The sequence below is a fragment of the Podarcis liolepis genome (assembly GCF_965112155.1).
Source record: "Podarcis liolepis genome assembly, chromosome: 1".
Lineage (NCBI taxonomy): Eukaryota > Metazoa > Chordata > Lepidosauria > Squamata > Lacertidae > Podarcis > Podarcis liolepis.
Genome location: NC_139554.1, coordinates 16,844,657 through 16,859,606, shown reverse-complemented (window position 1 = coordinate 16,859,606; position 14,950 = coordinate 16,844,657). Strand labels below are relative to the sequence as shown.

At 46.2% G+C, this 14,950-nt stretch overlaps 1 protein-coding gene across 1 annotated transcript in view; it reads right to left on the bottom strand.

Annotated features, from left to right (window-relative positions):
* The window catches only part of BEGAIN (brain enriched guanylate kinase associated), a 185,763-nt gene extending 177,448 nt beyond the window's left edge, over window positions 1-8,315 (bottom strand). The window contains exon 1 of the mRNA XM_083458738.1: window positions 7,560-8,315. Coding sequence (XP_083314864.1) covers window positions 7,560-8,309 — 750 coding nt within the window. The 5' untranslated portion in view covers window positions 8,310-8,315. The remainder of the gene's footprint in view (window positions 1-7,559) is intronic.
* Between the last annotated feature and the right edge of the window lie 6,635 nt (window positions 8,316-14,950).

The following is a 14,950-nucleotide window of genomic DNA, read 5'->3' as shown; positions in this document are numbered from 1 at the left end:
CCTTGAGTCCATCATCCAAGTCGTTGATAAAGATGTTGAATAAGACCGGGCCCAAGACAGAACCCTGTGGCACCCCACTAGTCACTCTTCTCCAGGATGAAGAGGAACCATTGATGAGCACCCTTTGGGTTCGGTCAGTCAGCCAGTTACAAATCCACTGAGTGGTAGCATAGTCAAGACCGCATTTTACCAGCTTCTTTACAAGAATATCATGGGGCACCTTGTCTTCTCATTAGTGGCGCCTGCCTTGTGGAATGCCCTCCCATCAGATGTCAAGGCAATAAACAACTATTTTAATTTTAAAAGACACCTGAAGGCGGCCCTGTTTAAGGAAGTTTTTAATGTATTGTTTTTGATATTTTGTTGGAAGCCACCCAGAGTGGCTGGGGAGACTCAGTCAGATAGTATATATCTATCTGGGGTATAAATAATAAATGATGATGATGATGATGATGATGATGATTGTTATTGTTATTACAACAACAACAACAACAACAACAACAACAACAACAACAACAACAATTTATTTATACCCCACCCATCTGGCTGGGCCTCCCCAGCCACTCTGGGCGGCTTCCATAAAACCAAAAATACAGTAAAATCACACGTTAAAAACTTCCCTGAACAGGGCTGCCTTAAGATGTCTTCTGAATGTCAGGTAGTTGTTTATCGCTTTGACATCTGCTGGAAGGGCGTTCCACAGGGCGGGCGCCACTACCGAGAAGGCCCTCTGCCTGGTTCCCTGTAGCTTTGCTTCTCGCAATGAGGGAACCGCCAGAAGGCCCTCGGCGCTGGACCTCAGCGTCCGGGCAGAATGATGGGGGTGGAGACGCTCCTTCAGGTATACTGGACTGAGGCCGTTTAGGGCTTTAAAGGTCAGCACCAACACTTTGAATTGTGCTCGGAAACGTACTGGGAGCCAATGTAGGTCTTTCAAGACCGGTGTTATATGGTCTTGGCGGCCGCCTCCAGTCACCAGTCTAGCTGCCGCATTCTGGATTAGTTGTAGTTTCCGAGTCACCTTCAAAGGTAGCCCCACGTAGAGTGCATTGCAGTAGTCCAAGCGGGAGATAACCAGAGCATGCACCACTCTGGCGAGCCAGTCCGCAGGCAGATAGGGTCTCAGCCTACGTACCAGATGGAGCTGGTAAACAGCTGCCCTGGACACAGATTTGACCTGTGCCTCCATGGACAGCTATGAGTCCAAAATGACTCCCAGGCTGCGCACCTGATCCTTCAGGGGCACAGTTACCCCATTCAGGACCAGGGAATCCTCCACACCTGCCCGCCTCCTGTCCCCCCAAAACAGTACTTCTGTCTTGTCAGGATTCAACCTCAATCTGTTAGCCGCCATCCATCCTCCAACCGCCTCCAGACACTCACGCAGGACCTTCACCGCCTTCACTGGTTCTGATTTAAAAGAGAGGTAGAGCTGGGTATCATTGGCATACTGATGAACACCCAGCCCAAACCTCCTGATGATCTCTTCCAGCGGCTGCATGTACTAAGTGAGGTGCATAAGGTTTTCAGCTTGATGTAATTTCCTCCTTACGTCAAAGCTCTCCTAGTATAGCTGTACAGCCAGCACAACACCACTCTGACAGTAGAGTCATATCCAAGTTAGTAAACCAAGGTTAAGTTACAGTTACCCCTGTTTGGGTATAATGGGAAACTGTTGTTTAAACAAACCACTCTAGAAGTGCCCAAGTATATCCGTGAGGAGAAGAGGAGAGATGGCTGGAGGGGTGGGATGGGGGGAAGGAAAGCAAACAGGCCTCTCTCTGTCCTCACTGGTAGAATGAAGCACCACTGATGAGGGAGGGCTCACCATGCTTTCTCTTGACTTGATAACCATGGTTTATTAAGCTAATATTGCTACCTCTGAGCTCAGTCTATGTGCGAATAAACAGAGACGAATCTGATATCACCACAGGAAGGTCTATAGGTCAGGGATACAGCATAGGGTTCCTTGTTCATCTCCAGGTGGAACTGGGAATGTCCCATGCCTGAAATCCTAGAGAGCCACTTTTAGTGAGTGTAATGATAACTGAACTAGATGGACCAAAGGTCCCACTTGTTATAATGTTGCTTCCTATGTCCTTGAGTTCAGTACATTCAGAAAGTTGTATTACAACATTTCAGTCGCCCCAAACACTTTGCTGCAGACCTCCAAGGCTCCGTAAGTTCAACAACAACAACAACAAGAATTCAGAGGGGCACTCCTGTGAGAAACTGCTGAACTTGAATTTATTAGCAAATGTTATTCCGTTGAATCTGGGCTCAAGTGAGGAAGATAGCACTATAATCTTATCACTCATGACTGCTGTTGTGAATGAGTCATTCCATTCATATCGTTTATGCATTTGGCCAATGCATATAAATGAGGTGTAACTACTGCATGTCCTTTGCATTTCGTGGCCCTTTCTCTTGCTCCACTTTCGACAAACTTTTATATCTCTGCACACATGAATTGCATCCAGGCTTTGGGTGCAACCCTAGCTCCTTGATGTTGTTGCCTGGGGAGGTTAGGAAACCAAACAGGCTCCTGTCCACCAGCCAGCCTCCACTGCCAGGGTAGCCCACCACGCAAGGAGGAGGGGGGCTTCACCATGCTGGAGGCCCCATGGCAGGTATAAAGTTACTACTGGCTATTTTACCACTTGTGGTAGCCAGCAGAAAGCCCAAAATTGGGAATTTGGGAGTCGGATGATAGAGGCTTTGGTTCTGCTGGATCAAAAATCTGGCATATCCCATAAGGGGCAGGGATTTTTATCTGTCACTATGTTCCATGACTCCTCAGCCTCCCTTAAGCTTTTGTAGTTGGAGTCAGTCAGGGCCCCAGTTGGAGTCAGTCAGTGTCCCCCCCAGGCCAGGTGGGAAAGGGCCTGCAGGACAGGGAGCAGGTCTTCCAAGACTCATAGCCATAATCCCTTGTTGTGAAATTGATTCAAGGTGCTTTATGGGAATATTTCATACACACCCACACACCAAATGAAGATAGCACAGCTTATGCCACAATAAATTTGATAGGCTTTAAAATGCCACAGGACTCTTTCCTGGCTGCTTTGCTCCATTATCTGGAGTCATGCATGCAAGATGGGTTTCAGTGCATCATGCAAGAAGGACCTGGGATCCCTTGCACCCTTGGCAAGGAGCTGCATTGATGCCCCCACCCCGCCAATTAAAAAAAAAATCCATTTACTGCAATAGTCACATTATAAATTACTACATTTTATGTGACCCAAGTACTCAAATGTTCAGAGTGAGGGTGAGGCAAGGTGGAAGGGCAAAAACATTCACACACCTTTGTGCCGTGGCACAGGAATAACAACAACAACAACAACAACAACAACAACAACAACAACAACAACACATTTATTTATACCCGGGCTCAGGGCGGCTAACACCAGTAAAATTACAGTAAAATCGTAATAGGGGTAAAACCTCAATTTAAAATACAGGTTAAAATGCAATTTAAAATGCAGCCTTATTTTAAAAGTAGCCCATAGATCAAAACCGTGAGGGGAGGGAAAAACATAAGGGTCAGACTGAGTCCAAACCAAAGGCCAGGCAGAACAGCTCTGTCTTGCAGACCCTGTGGAAAGATGTCAAGTCCCACAGGGCGCTAGTCTCTTGTGACAGACAGTTCCACCAAGTCGGGGCCAGTACTGAAAAGGCCCTGGCCCTAGTTGAGATCAATCTAACCACCTTGCGACTTGGGACCTCCAAAATGTTGTCATTTGTGGAGCTTAAGGTCCTCCCCGGGGCATACCAGGAGAGGCAGTCCCATAGGTACGTGGGTCCTAGGCAGCATAGGGCTTTAAAGGTCAAAACTAGCACCTTAAACCTGACCCTGTACACCACCAAGAGCTATTGCAGTTGGTAAAGCACTGGATGAATGTGATCCCGCGGCAAGGAAGGATGGAGCGCTTCTCCTGTGTTTGATCTCACTGCAGCAGCAGTGGTGCAGCACCACAAACATATGTGTCATATACTCCATAGTCTGATACGTGATTTTTGCACATCACCGCCCCCTGGGTCTGAATCTTCAGAGGATGCCAGTTTTCACGAATGCTGAAAACTCCTCCAGTCACATGACAACTTTGCTTCTATGTCTCTGAACCATTGTCACAACTGAGCTCGTGCAGGTTATGTAAGGTTGCCTGAAATTGAAATGTTCGGCAGGACTATGTGTTATTAGTTATATTATGAAACACCAAATACAATACAGCCATTGCAAAGTTGAGCTTCCTGCATAGTAGCATTAGCCTGAGTTTATTGAAGACCTTGGAAATGTAAGCTTCAGGCAAGCTGCTAAGACCTTTTTATTTTGTCAGGCTTGTAGTGTGGGTTAAAGTTCTGTCTCCGGGTTTTTATCGCTGAGTTGTTTTATCACGCTCTTGGTTTTACTGTACGAAATTGATTTTAGAAATATGAACTGTTTTCAGTGCAGCTTGAAGACTTTTCCTGCATGTTATACTTACGTTTGTTTGTGAACTGTTTTATCGTATACTCATTTATTTTACTTGGTTTTTTTAATAAACTGCTTCGAGTTTATTTTGGAATACACACGGTTCAAAATTGTCACAGTGCCCACAATATGGATTGCATTATTAAATTTTACATAGTAATCACCATTATTAGAATCAAATAAGAGAACATTTAATATCTATTTTGGGAAGTGGTTTGTCTATCTGTCCCTGTTCTCCTTAGGTTCCGCTGCCTCTCAAGATATCGTCACCAAACTCAGCTGAAGGGTTCCTGATGTGAACAACAACAACAACAACAAATCAATACATTTTGGAGCTCTAGTTTTTCATTTCCCAACACTTTTTGAGAAATGAAATTCCCACGGGGAGCTCCAGGAAGGGGCCAAAGTTGGAATTCTTGACCAAAGAGAAGGGGATCTACATTACTGAAGACATTGTGCGAATAAGTCCAGAAGTTCAGGGGCAGGAATTCCAAAGGAAACCCACATTTATCTATTCACAAAATGCTACAGCACTGAAGCAGTCAGAATTCAGTAGAGAAATGTTTCTATTACAACTGTCCTCTGGATTCAGCACAGAGAACTGAGGCAGAAAATGATCAGGGAGCGAATTTAGTCCAAGCTGAACATTCAGCAACCCCATGAAATCGCCCATGAGAGAAAGAAGGTCGCTGCTGGACTTGTAACATGGCAGAGAGGGACTTTTACCATGTTAAAAGCAAAGTGGTTAAAGTTAATACGCAGGACGCATCTGCCTGTCAGCCGCTGCCCATCCCAGATGTATGCTATAGAGCTCACAACCCCACAAATTCTAATAGCAGCCCTCTGAAGTGTGAGGAGGGGGTCACCTTTGTCCTTTTCTTTTTGCAGGACCATCCACTTGCTATTCAGGGTGCTGACCTGTAATGGAGCGTAGAGCTTTTCAGACGGAATTGCCTTCCGTCCAGAACCTTGCCTTAAGGCCATCTTTGACATGGTACAGACGGCCAAGGACACCTTGCAAAATTGCAGCAGCATGGATGCCTGGTGCTTTTATTAAATGACTGCATTTATAAACGTGAACAGGGGAAGAGGAGATGTTACACACAGGTCTTCTGCCCTCTCATGCTGCAGACTACACACACACACACACACACACACCTCTTTCTTTCTTTTTAAAAAAATCTATAAGGCTTCTCTTGACTTCAAAGTGACTTAACATTTTTCTTCCCCTAAGGGCTCAGCTTGAGGTCATCAGTTTGTGAATGGGCCAGGATTATGCAACCAGGAAGCCAGTTTGCTTGGGCCTCCCCTGGGTTAAGTTCTTAAGGTCTCAGTTTAGCACCAGCTGGTGGGAGACAGGGGCAAGGGGAGGAAGCTGGCAATTGCATACATTATTTCAAAAGCGAATTTTTAAAAGGGGAGTGCGAACGTTTTCTCTCATATTAATTGGCACCCCAGGGGGGGAAGTAGCATGTGGATGATTCTATGCAAGTGAAACTGTTTTTGCTGTCTCCAGAAAGTGAACCCTACATATATGAGGGGTCTTCTGAACACAGGACGCTGCCTTATACTAAGGTAGACTGCCAGTCCAAAGAGCTTTTTACACAAATAGGTGTAGAGGTGGATTTATCCCCACTTATATTGCCCAAATTTCTTTACACTGAGATGCCAAGGACTGAAATTAGGATTTTGCGCATGTAAAGTCTTTGTATATGTACTTCCTCCACCCTTGCTGGCTCCCAGCACTCAGGGAAGGGGGATTTGAACCCATAGCTTCACAAGCACAGGTGGAGGTTAATGGAACCAAACTGAACCACTGCGCAAGACAAAAGAGAAGAGATTTTTTCAGAGGATTTTGCTGAGGATTTTCTTTCCCACGTCCTTCTGCAAAAAGAGGGGCAGTTTGCCAAATGCACTCCAAATATTGCCAACCAGTGTACATTTGTGTGTCGCCATTTTGCTCCTCATAATGTCCCAGGTATGATTCTAAGTCCTCGGCATTGTGGAAAACTGCAAAATGGCAGCCAGATCAACAGATGCCACTGCTGTTACTTTCAACAACAACAGGGTGGTGGTGAAACTCTTAAGGAAAAAAAGGAAGAAGCTCTGCTATTGCTGATAATGAGCTCTGTCCTTATGCCCTATTTTTGGCTCAGCTGCAGAACATAGAAAGCTGCCTTCCTCCAAGTCAGCCCATGGGTCCATCTAGCTCTGTATTGTCTACACGGACTGGCAGTGACCCCTCCAGGTTTTCAGGCAGGGGTCTTTTCCAAGTGATACTTGGATCAAACCTGTGACCTACTGCAGACCCTCCAAGTGTTCCTATTTTACAGGGATGGTCCCAGATTTACAGAAGCCATCCTTGTTTCTGATTTGATCCCGGATTGTCCCACTTTTCCCTAGGACACCTGCATAATAATAATAATAATAATAATAATAATAATAATAATAATAATTTATTTGTACCCCACCCATCTGACTGGGTTTCCCCAGGCACTCTGGGTGGCTCCCAATAGAATATTAAAAACACAACAAAACATCAGACATTAAAAACTTCCTTGAGCAGGGCTGCCTCCAGATGTCTTCTAAAAGTCAGATAGTTGTTTATTTCCTTGACATCTGATGGGAGGGCATTCCACAGGGAGGGCGCCACCACCGAGAAGGCCCTCTGCCTGGTTCCCTGTAACTTCGCTTCTCACAGTGAGGGAACTGCCAGAAGGCCTTCGGAGCTGGACCTCAGCGTCCCGGCTGAACGATGGGGGTGGCCCCTTCAGGTATACTCAAAGAATTGTTGGAGGGTATGGAGTTATGTGACCCCCAAGTCACGGAGATAAGTAACTATACAACCTTTAGAAGACATCTGAAGGCAGCCCTGTATAGGGAAGATTTTGTAATTTTTTTAAAAATGTTTTTTATATATGCTGAAAGCTGTCCAGATGATGATGATGATGATAGAATACAATGTCCCTATTTTCATTGAAGAAATTTTGGAGGGTATGCTACTGCAGATGCTCCACCACTGAACTACGGCCCCCTCCCCCAAACCCATGAGAAACATGCCAAATAAAGTGGTTTTGGGTTGGCTCACCATGCTTGAACTTCGAGGCAAGGAGGCGGATTTCCTAGCAGGCATCCCATCCCTTTGCAAAATGATGGTTTCTCCCGGCAGGACAGGCCTGACTTCGCATGAAATCCCATCGCCGTATCTCTCATGGGGAGGGCCTGTATCCAAAGACAAGGACTTCTCCAGCTTGCGCAACCGCGCTCTAGCCACCAGGTCATCGCTCCTCAAGCTCTCCAGGTCCAACTCTTGGTGTGACTTCCGGGCCACAGCATCGGCTTTCCAGCCCTCGGGGGTCTTCTTCTTCATCCGCAAGTCATCCAGGCTTCTGCCGCCCGAGCCCAGGCTACTCTTCAGCTTGGCGGCCCGGAAAGCTCTCAGACTCACAGGGTCAAGCACCCTGAACGTGACCTCGTTCAGGAACTGTGAGAACTTGAGCTTGGCCTCGATCTTCTCTTCCACGACAGACAAGGAGCTTGAGGAGCCTTGGCTCAGCGCGCTGAGGTCAGAGGCTGACGAGCTGCTTCTCTTCTGCACCTTCCGCCTCTGCAGCTTCTGGCTGGTGTTCCCTGCTTTGGCTGGGTAGAGTGAAGCGTGCTCCAGACCATGAATGTTTTCACCCCATTTCTGGTTGTGTTTCAATCGATGGGATTGATAACCTTCATCCTTATTTTTGCTTTTAACAAAGCTTTTAGCCTCTGACCTTCCGCCACTCTGGAGCTCAAAGCTGTCCTCGCTGGAGCTGCAGGGTTTGGAATAGCTCGCCATACCCAACATGCTCAAATGTCTGCTGTCTAGGCTGCTTCCAGCTTCAGAGGCACGGAGATAGGCAGCAGCACTGCAACATGGTCGTTCTTCAGCCATCCCCCTAGGCCCTTCTGGCTTGTGGAGTCTCCCGTGTGCCCCACTCTCTGCCTTGATGTGTGTTGGAGATCCTTTGGACAACAGCTCCATGGGATCTTTTGTTTTACGTATCAGAATGTTAACCTATTGCCAGCAAAATGGCATCTCCCTCTTCTTCATCATCCATGCAAAAGGGCTGTTTCCTTGGCAAAATACACCCCTGGTCCAGCTGCCACAGTTCACAATCCCTAGTCACACATATCCACCAAAATTAGATCAATAGCAAATTTGCATCATTTTAATTAGTTGTACCAATCAACTAAATCCATAGTACATGCAATCTCCCACCTCCTGCCCCACCACTGAGAAACGTGGGTTTCCATCGATCAAGACAAGCATTTGATATATTCCTGCCTGTTGAACTGTGAACTCATCTACATTGATGTGAATCAATTCACACTAAGTAAGCTCTGGGGCAGTAACATTGCAGGGCTTTTTTTAAATAAGTCAGATACTAAAGAAGGTCATATGATGGTATGAAATGCCCTGCTCTTTGTTAATGCAATCTGCTCTGTTATAAAACACACACACAAATCTATGAGGACCCATCAGGCCATGGAATAAGATGTTTAGGGGGATGGTCTGGTCCCCCTCCCCCATTGCAGCAGTGTCCATGCACAGAGGATTCCCCTTCAATGTACATGCAATGGGGGACATGCAAAGACACTGTTACCCATAATATTTCATGGAATGGGAAGTCACATCCAGTCAGTCCATCCTCTCCACCCAATGTTCTGGTGCTCTCGGGAAGACGTAACTTGCACTGAGTGGAGGAAGAGGTCTGATCACATGGGAGGCCCACAAAGACCTCACGCTCTCTCTAATATTCTGATGTGTTGACTTTGTGTTTTCTCATCCCATAGGATCTACTGATCTTAAGGGAATCTTCCATATGTGGACACTGAACCCTGGGTGGGGCTTCGTTTTGCCTTTAGTTTCTGTGCGTTATTTATCATTTTTGTTGAAAACGTTGAGAATTATGATTATATTCACTGAAAGGATTCTTATTGCAGTGGTTTAGAAACTCAAATGATGATCAGCTGTGAGTCGAACCAAAATTGCCCTTCCTGGACAGAGATAACTTGCTCACATCTTGTAAAAGTAAAAAAGCAAACTTTGTGGCACAATATTACCTACAGATCCAAAACTCTTGAGAATTGCCAGTCAGTGTCAACATCTGCTGATTTTATATGTATATGAGAACATATCCAACAGCTATGAATCCTGAATCAGTCAATTTACCTTTCTCATTTACCACTTTTCTTGAAATTACAGTTTGATGCTCTTTCACACCCATCACTGATGACTTCCTGGTGTTGCCTGTAACATGGTCAGGGTTGCTTTCCTTTCCAAACACTATCACACAGAAGAAGAAGCTGAAATGCTGTACAACTTCACAAGGGTCTGGGAAAGTTCACCACTCTGCATCAAAATGGTCTTGTGAAGGTTCTTCGGGATTTCTTACAAACTGTGTGCCCCAGGATCCCTTGCGACACAACGAGAGTATCTCCCTTGGCAAATCAACATTCCACCTGCATAGCTGGGCACCTTGGAGGACTAAGAAAGATGCATTCTGAGGCACTTATGGGGAATACATTGCCAGCTTGATCACGGAGGGTATATAAAGAATTTGGGCAAAGGTTAATTGAAGCTTATTTAGGTGCCAAATGACATTTGAGAGAGCTTTTCTGAACACCTCCAGGTCTGAGCAAAGGCAGAACCAGACTGAAGGATCCCACCACCACCAAGATTAATTGATTCAGTGGGATGACTCTGCAAACCATAGATCAAAGAGTTTCAAATGGGTGCCCCTGTACTGTGAAAAGAAATTAAGACTTTTGTGCTTGGGAGGTAGGGGCAAAGATTTGTCCTTTTCCTTTGAACTGGGCTTACGTTTAATTTTTTTTTTTAAGGGCTTTGTTTTCCTGGGAATAGTATCACGAGCAAATGAAATCTCCTGTAGCAAAAGGAGGAGAACTGCCGCCAAGGTTGTTATGACAACTGGAAGTTTCCTAAAGAAGTGCTCAGAAAGATGTTTTCGTTTTGTGGCAAGAACTGTTAACCACCGCCTGCAGTTACCCTGTAAAAAAAATATTTTCCCTCCTGGTCCTGCAAAAGTGCTGGTGGCAACATTTGCAGGTTAAATCAATCAGCACCCTGCTCCTATGAATTTTGAAGATACGATACCCATAGCTGTCAGCGCAGCTCACCGGGCGCCTGTCAGCTGGGCCTGTCACATGCGTAGTTTTAATCTCATTTGGCCATTATTTTTCACTAGCAAAAGATTGGTCACTGTTATGATGTGTGTGGTGTATTTGCAGAAAGGGTTGGTATACTGCAAGATACTGCATTGCCCTTGTCAATTTATTTATATATACTGCATTTTCCACAGTAAATCTGTGGTCAGAGTGGTTCCGAATCAAAATCTCAATACAGCAACATAATGGCAATACATAAGGGGACTGCAACAGAACAATAAAATATTAATAATCAATAGCTGCTCATTTGTTTAACATGCATAAACATTTAACCAAGCATAGAGCTTACTGATATGTCAAGTCAAAATACCTATGAAGGACCAGGTGCGCAGCTTGGGAGTCATTTTGGACTCAAAGCTGTCCATGGAGGCGCAGGTTAATTCTGTGTCCAGGGCAGCTGTTTACCAGCTCCATCTGGTACGCAGGCTGAGACCCTATCTGCCTGCGGACTGCCTTGCCAGAGTTTTGCATGCTCTAGTTATCTCCCGCTTGGACTACTGCAATGCGCTCTACATGGGGCTACGTTTGAAGGTGACCCGGAAACTGCAATTAATCCAGAATGCGGCTGCTAGACTGGTGTTTGGGGGCAGCCGCTGGGACCACATAACACCGGTCCTGAGAGATGTGCATTGGCTCCCAGTACGCCATCCCTTCAGATGTGAAGGAAATAAGCAGCTATCTTATCTTTAAAAGACATTTGAAGACAGCTCTGTTTAGGGAAGTTTTTAATATTTAATGCTGTATTGTTTTTAACACTCAATTGGAAGCCACCCAGGGTGGCTGGGGAAACTCAGCCAGATGGGTGGGGTATAAATAATAAACTATTATTATTACTATGAAGCAACTCCTTTAGGAAGCCTTCTTGGGATGGAGGGTGGAGCAGAAAAGAAAAGAAAAGAAAAGAAAAGAAAAGAAAAGAAAAGAAAAGAAAAGAAAAGAAAAGAAAAGAAATAAAAGAAAAAAGCTAATGGTAAAGGATACCTGAACGGTTAAGTCCAGTCAAAGGTGACTATGGGGTGGTGGTGCTCATCTCGCTTTCAGGCCCAGGGAACCGGTGTTGGTTCACAGCCATCTTTCTGGGTCATGTGACCAGCATGAATAAACCACTTCTGGCACAACGGAACACAATGACGAGTGCCAGAGCGCATGGGAATGCCATTTACTTGCTGCAGTGGTACCTATTTATCTACTTGCACAGGTGTGCTTTTGAACTGCTAGGTTGGCAGAAGTTGGGACAGAGCAACAGGAGCTCACCCTGCTGTGCAGATTCGAACTGCTACCTTCCAATCAGCAAGCCCAAGAAGCTCAGTAGTTTAGACCACAGAGCCAGCCTCTGTGAGGGTGGAGCAACACAGATGAAACCAACCATCCTCTGATGGCAACCAGAGAGTCTCTCTCCCATCACAGTTCTGGAAATAGCTCCCTTATGAGGGTTCTCATCCCTCACAGAAGCTCCCTGTCAGAGGTTCCTAGGGCTGGAGGGGAGGGCAGTGTCAGGGACCGGCTGAATGAGGAACAGTGGTGGACCATAAGCAGAAGTTTCATTCATTTCATAGTAGATCCCCAAGGAGGACATAGAAGAAGAAGAAGACATGGACACCAGATTGTGGTGGTGCGACACTGGGGAGCAGTTAGAAGCAGGAGAACTGAGCCATCAATGAGAGTCTGAAGGAGGAGGACCTTCCAGGACAGGGCTGGAGGCTGGGAGTCTGAATGTCAGCACAGACTAAGACAGAGGGGTCAGAGATTGACCCTTCTACCCAGCAGCTGGACCGTCCCAGTCCTGCTGGCTCTCCTCCCCCTCTGACACCCCGCTCAAGGAGAGTCCTGCAGACAGGCCCAGAGGAGGAGCTCACCCCCTCGGTGCAGTTTCCATCTGCGTGGGAGGGATCCCGATTGAGAGACTAGATGGGGAAGGATGGGGACAGTGGTCAGTTTCAGGAACGCCTTGTCAGGAGTGCGTGCTGGAGCCAGGACCTGTGACTGGTAAGGCCTCGCAGGACTGGGGCCTTCCTGAGTTTGGCCTTGGAAGGGCAAGGTGTGGCCGCACAGGTGAGGCTTGACAGAAGACTCGTAGCACCTGGTGGCAAGGGCCGGGAGGGGTATATAAGACCAGCATTTCCTTCTGACTCTTTGCCACGGCAACACGCTACCCACCTAGCTGTGCTTTGGCTTCCTGACTCCTGGTTTCCTGACTCTTGGACCCTCGGCTTCCTGACTCCTGGTTTCCTGACCCTCGGACTCTTGGCTTCCTGACTCCTGGTTTCCTGATTCGTGGACTCTTGGCTTCCTGACCCAGGACTGCTGATTCCTGCTTCCCGACCTCTATTCCGGTCCCGACGTACCAAGCTGGGACTCCGACTGCCCGTAACCTGGACCGTGACACGCCTTAAGCTAAATGAGATGAGACAGAGGAACTCTGCTATGCTGTTGCTTTCCGTGAACAAAAGCTAATTGCATTTCATGCCTCACATTCTTTCCTGTCTTGAGGATGACCTATGCACACCTGACAGCTCCTTGACAGGCAGGGCAGGTGGAAAAAGCCACCTGCTGGTGACCAATGCAGAGTCTCTCACCTCCAGGGGCAGCGGGTCCTGGTTTGCTGCCTGTGGCTGAATGGGAATGTGATGCCCTGCCATCAGCAGAGCCTCCCCATGCCTGGGTTGCGTGGCGATGCCTATGAAGTGGCAGCAAGGTCTCGTGAGATCTCATGAAGTGCATGAGATCTCACGAGATTTTGTAGGCTTCTGCTGCCTGAGGTGGCTGCCTCAGCCCACCTCACAGGCTCACCCCTTTCTCCATATTGCTAATTCCAGTAAAACAGAAATGTCCCTTCCATGGCTGCCATTTTGTAACTGGCACCTTCAGCATTCAAAATTCACACTGTGCAAACTAGTCCAAAAAGGTTGGTGACCACTGTTTTAGCAGAGATTCAGACCATGGGGATCCAAAGTTCAGCCCAAAAATCTGTCCCCCGGGGGTGGGGGGGTGGGGTGGGAATGAAACCTAAATGTGAAAGGGGAAGAAAGGAAACCGAATAAATCATGGGAAATAGGAAATGAAAGAGAACTGTCCTGCTCTTCCGATTGGCCACTATGGTGGGGAAGTGAGTGGAAATAATGTACCTAATTAAATACAGTTAAATATGGCAAAGAGAGGTAAAGTGCTGTTGGAGAAAATAAAAATTGCTGAAATAAGGCCCAAGACTCCAGAAGCTCAACTGAGAGGGCTGGAAATGGCTCTACTGCTAAATAGGGAAATCATCTAGACTAGAATTAGCTAGATTATTTCCATTTGGAAATTATGGTTAATTGTTCACACTCTTTTAAAATTACCTTTTGCTTCTAAAAAAATATATATATCCATAAAAACCATGAATGTACTGCTTGTAGGAAAAATGAATTTAATTCTGGTTTTAACTACTTTTATCAATTTAATTCCTATATTTATATAGGAATTATATAGTAAGTCTTCAACTTTTTCAGATCCAGGGCTCACCTGGAATCCAAACAAGCATTTGGGAGCCTTTTTATTAATGCTTTACCACACATTTGTTATGCTGGCAATATTACTGTTGCAACTCACCTTAGATGAGTCTACAATACAGCAGTGGGTTCTTTCCCACTAGTTGAAGACCAATGGTCTAAGCAGTTTATCTGAAAAGCTGTTAGTCTCCCCACCCCACCCCATTTCCTTACCACAGTCCCCAGAGAGTTGGCTGGGCCAGGAATCAAGTTCCAGAGGTTAGAGGGCAGAGGAGTAAAGATATTCACTTGGTGGTAGCAGTGAAGACCAAAGTAGGAGGGGCTGGGTTAGCAGGTTTGCTAGCCTCTTATGGGACAGGCTATTGTCTTTGACAGATATGATTTATCAAGGTGGATAGCTCAGTTGGTTAAAGCGTGGTGCTGATAACACCAAGGTTGCAGGGTCAGGATAGCTGCATTGCTGAGGGTTGGACCAGAGCATCCTCAGGGTCCCTTCCAACTCTGATTCTATGATTTGAAATACTGCTATCAGGAAATACTTTCCAATTGAAGTGTATTTTACGATGAAGACAGATTGATGTCTACTAAATGAAAAATCAGCTATTAAACATTCTCATCATTTTTGGATCTCTTACACTGCACAGAGTTGCTTTTTTGGGTGGCTCTTTCCCCTCCTAGTGTTACTGTTCTTCTCAAGCAGAAGGAGCTCATGGGGTGGAGAGGAACTGTTACACTAGCTTCCTGGCAGGTGGGCCATGGTTGCTCACTGGGA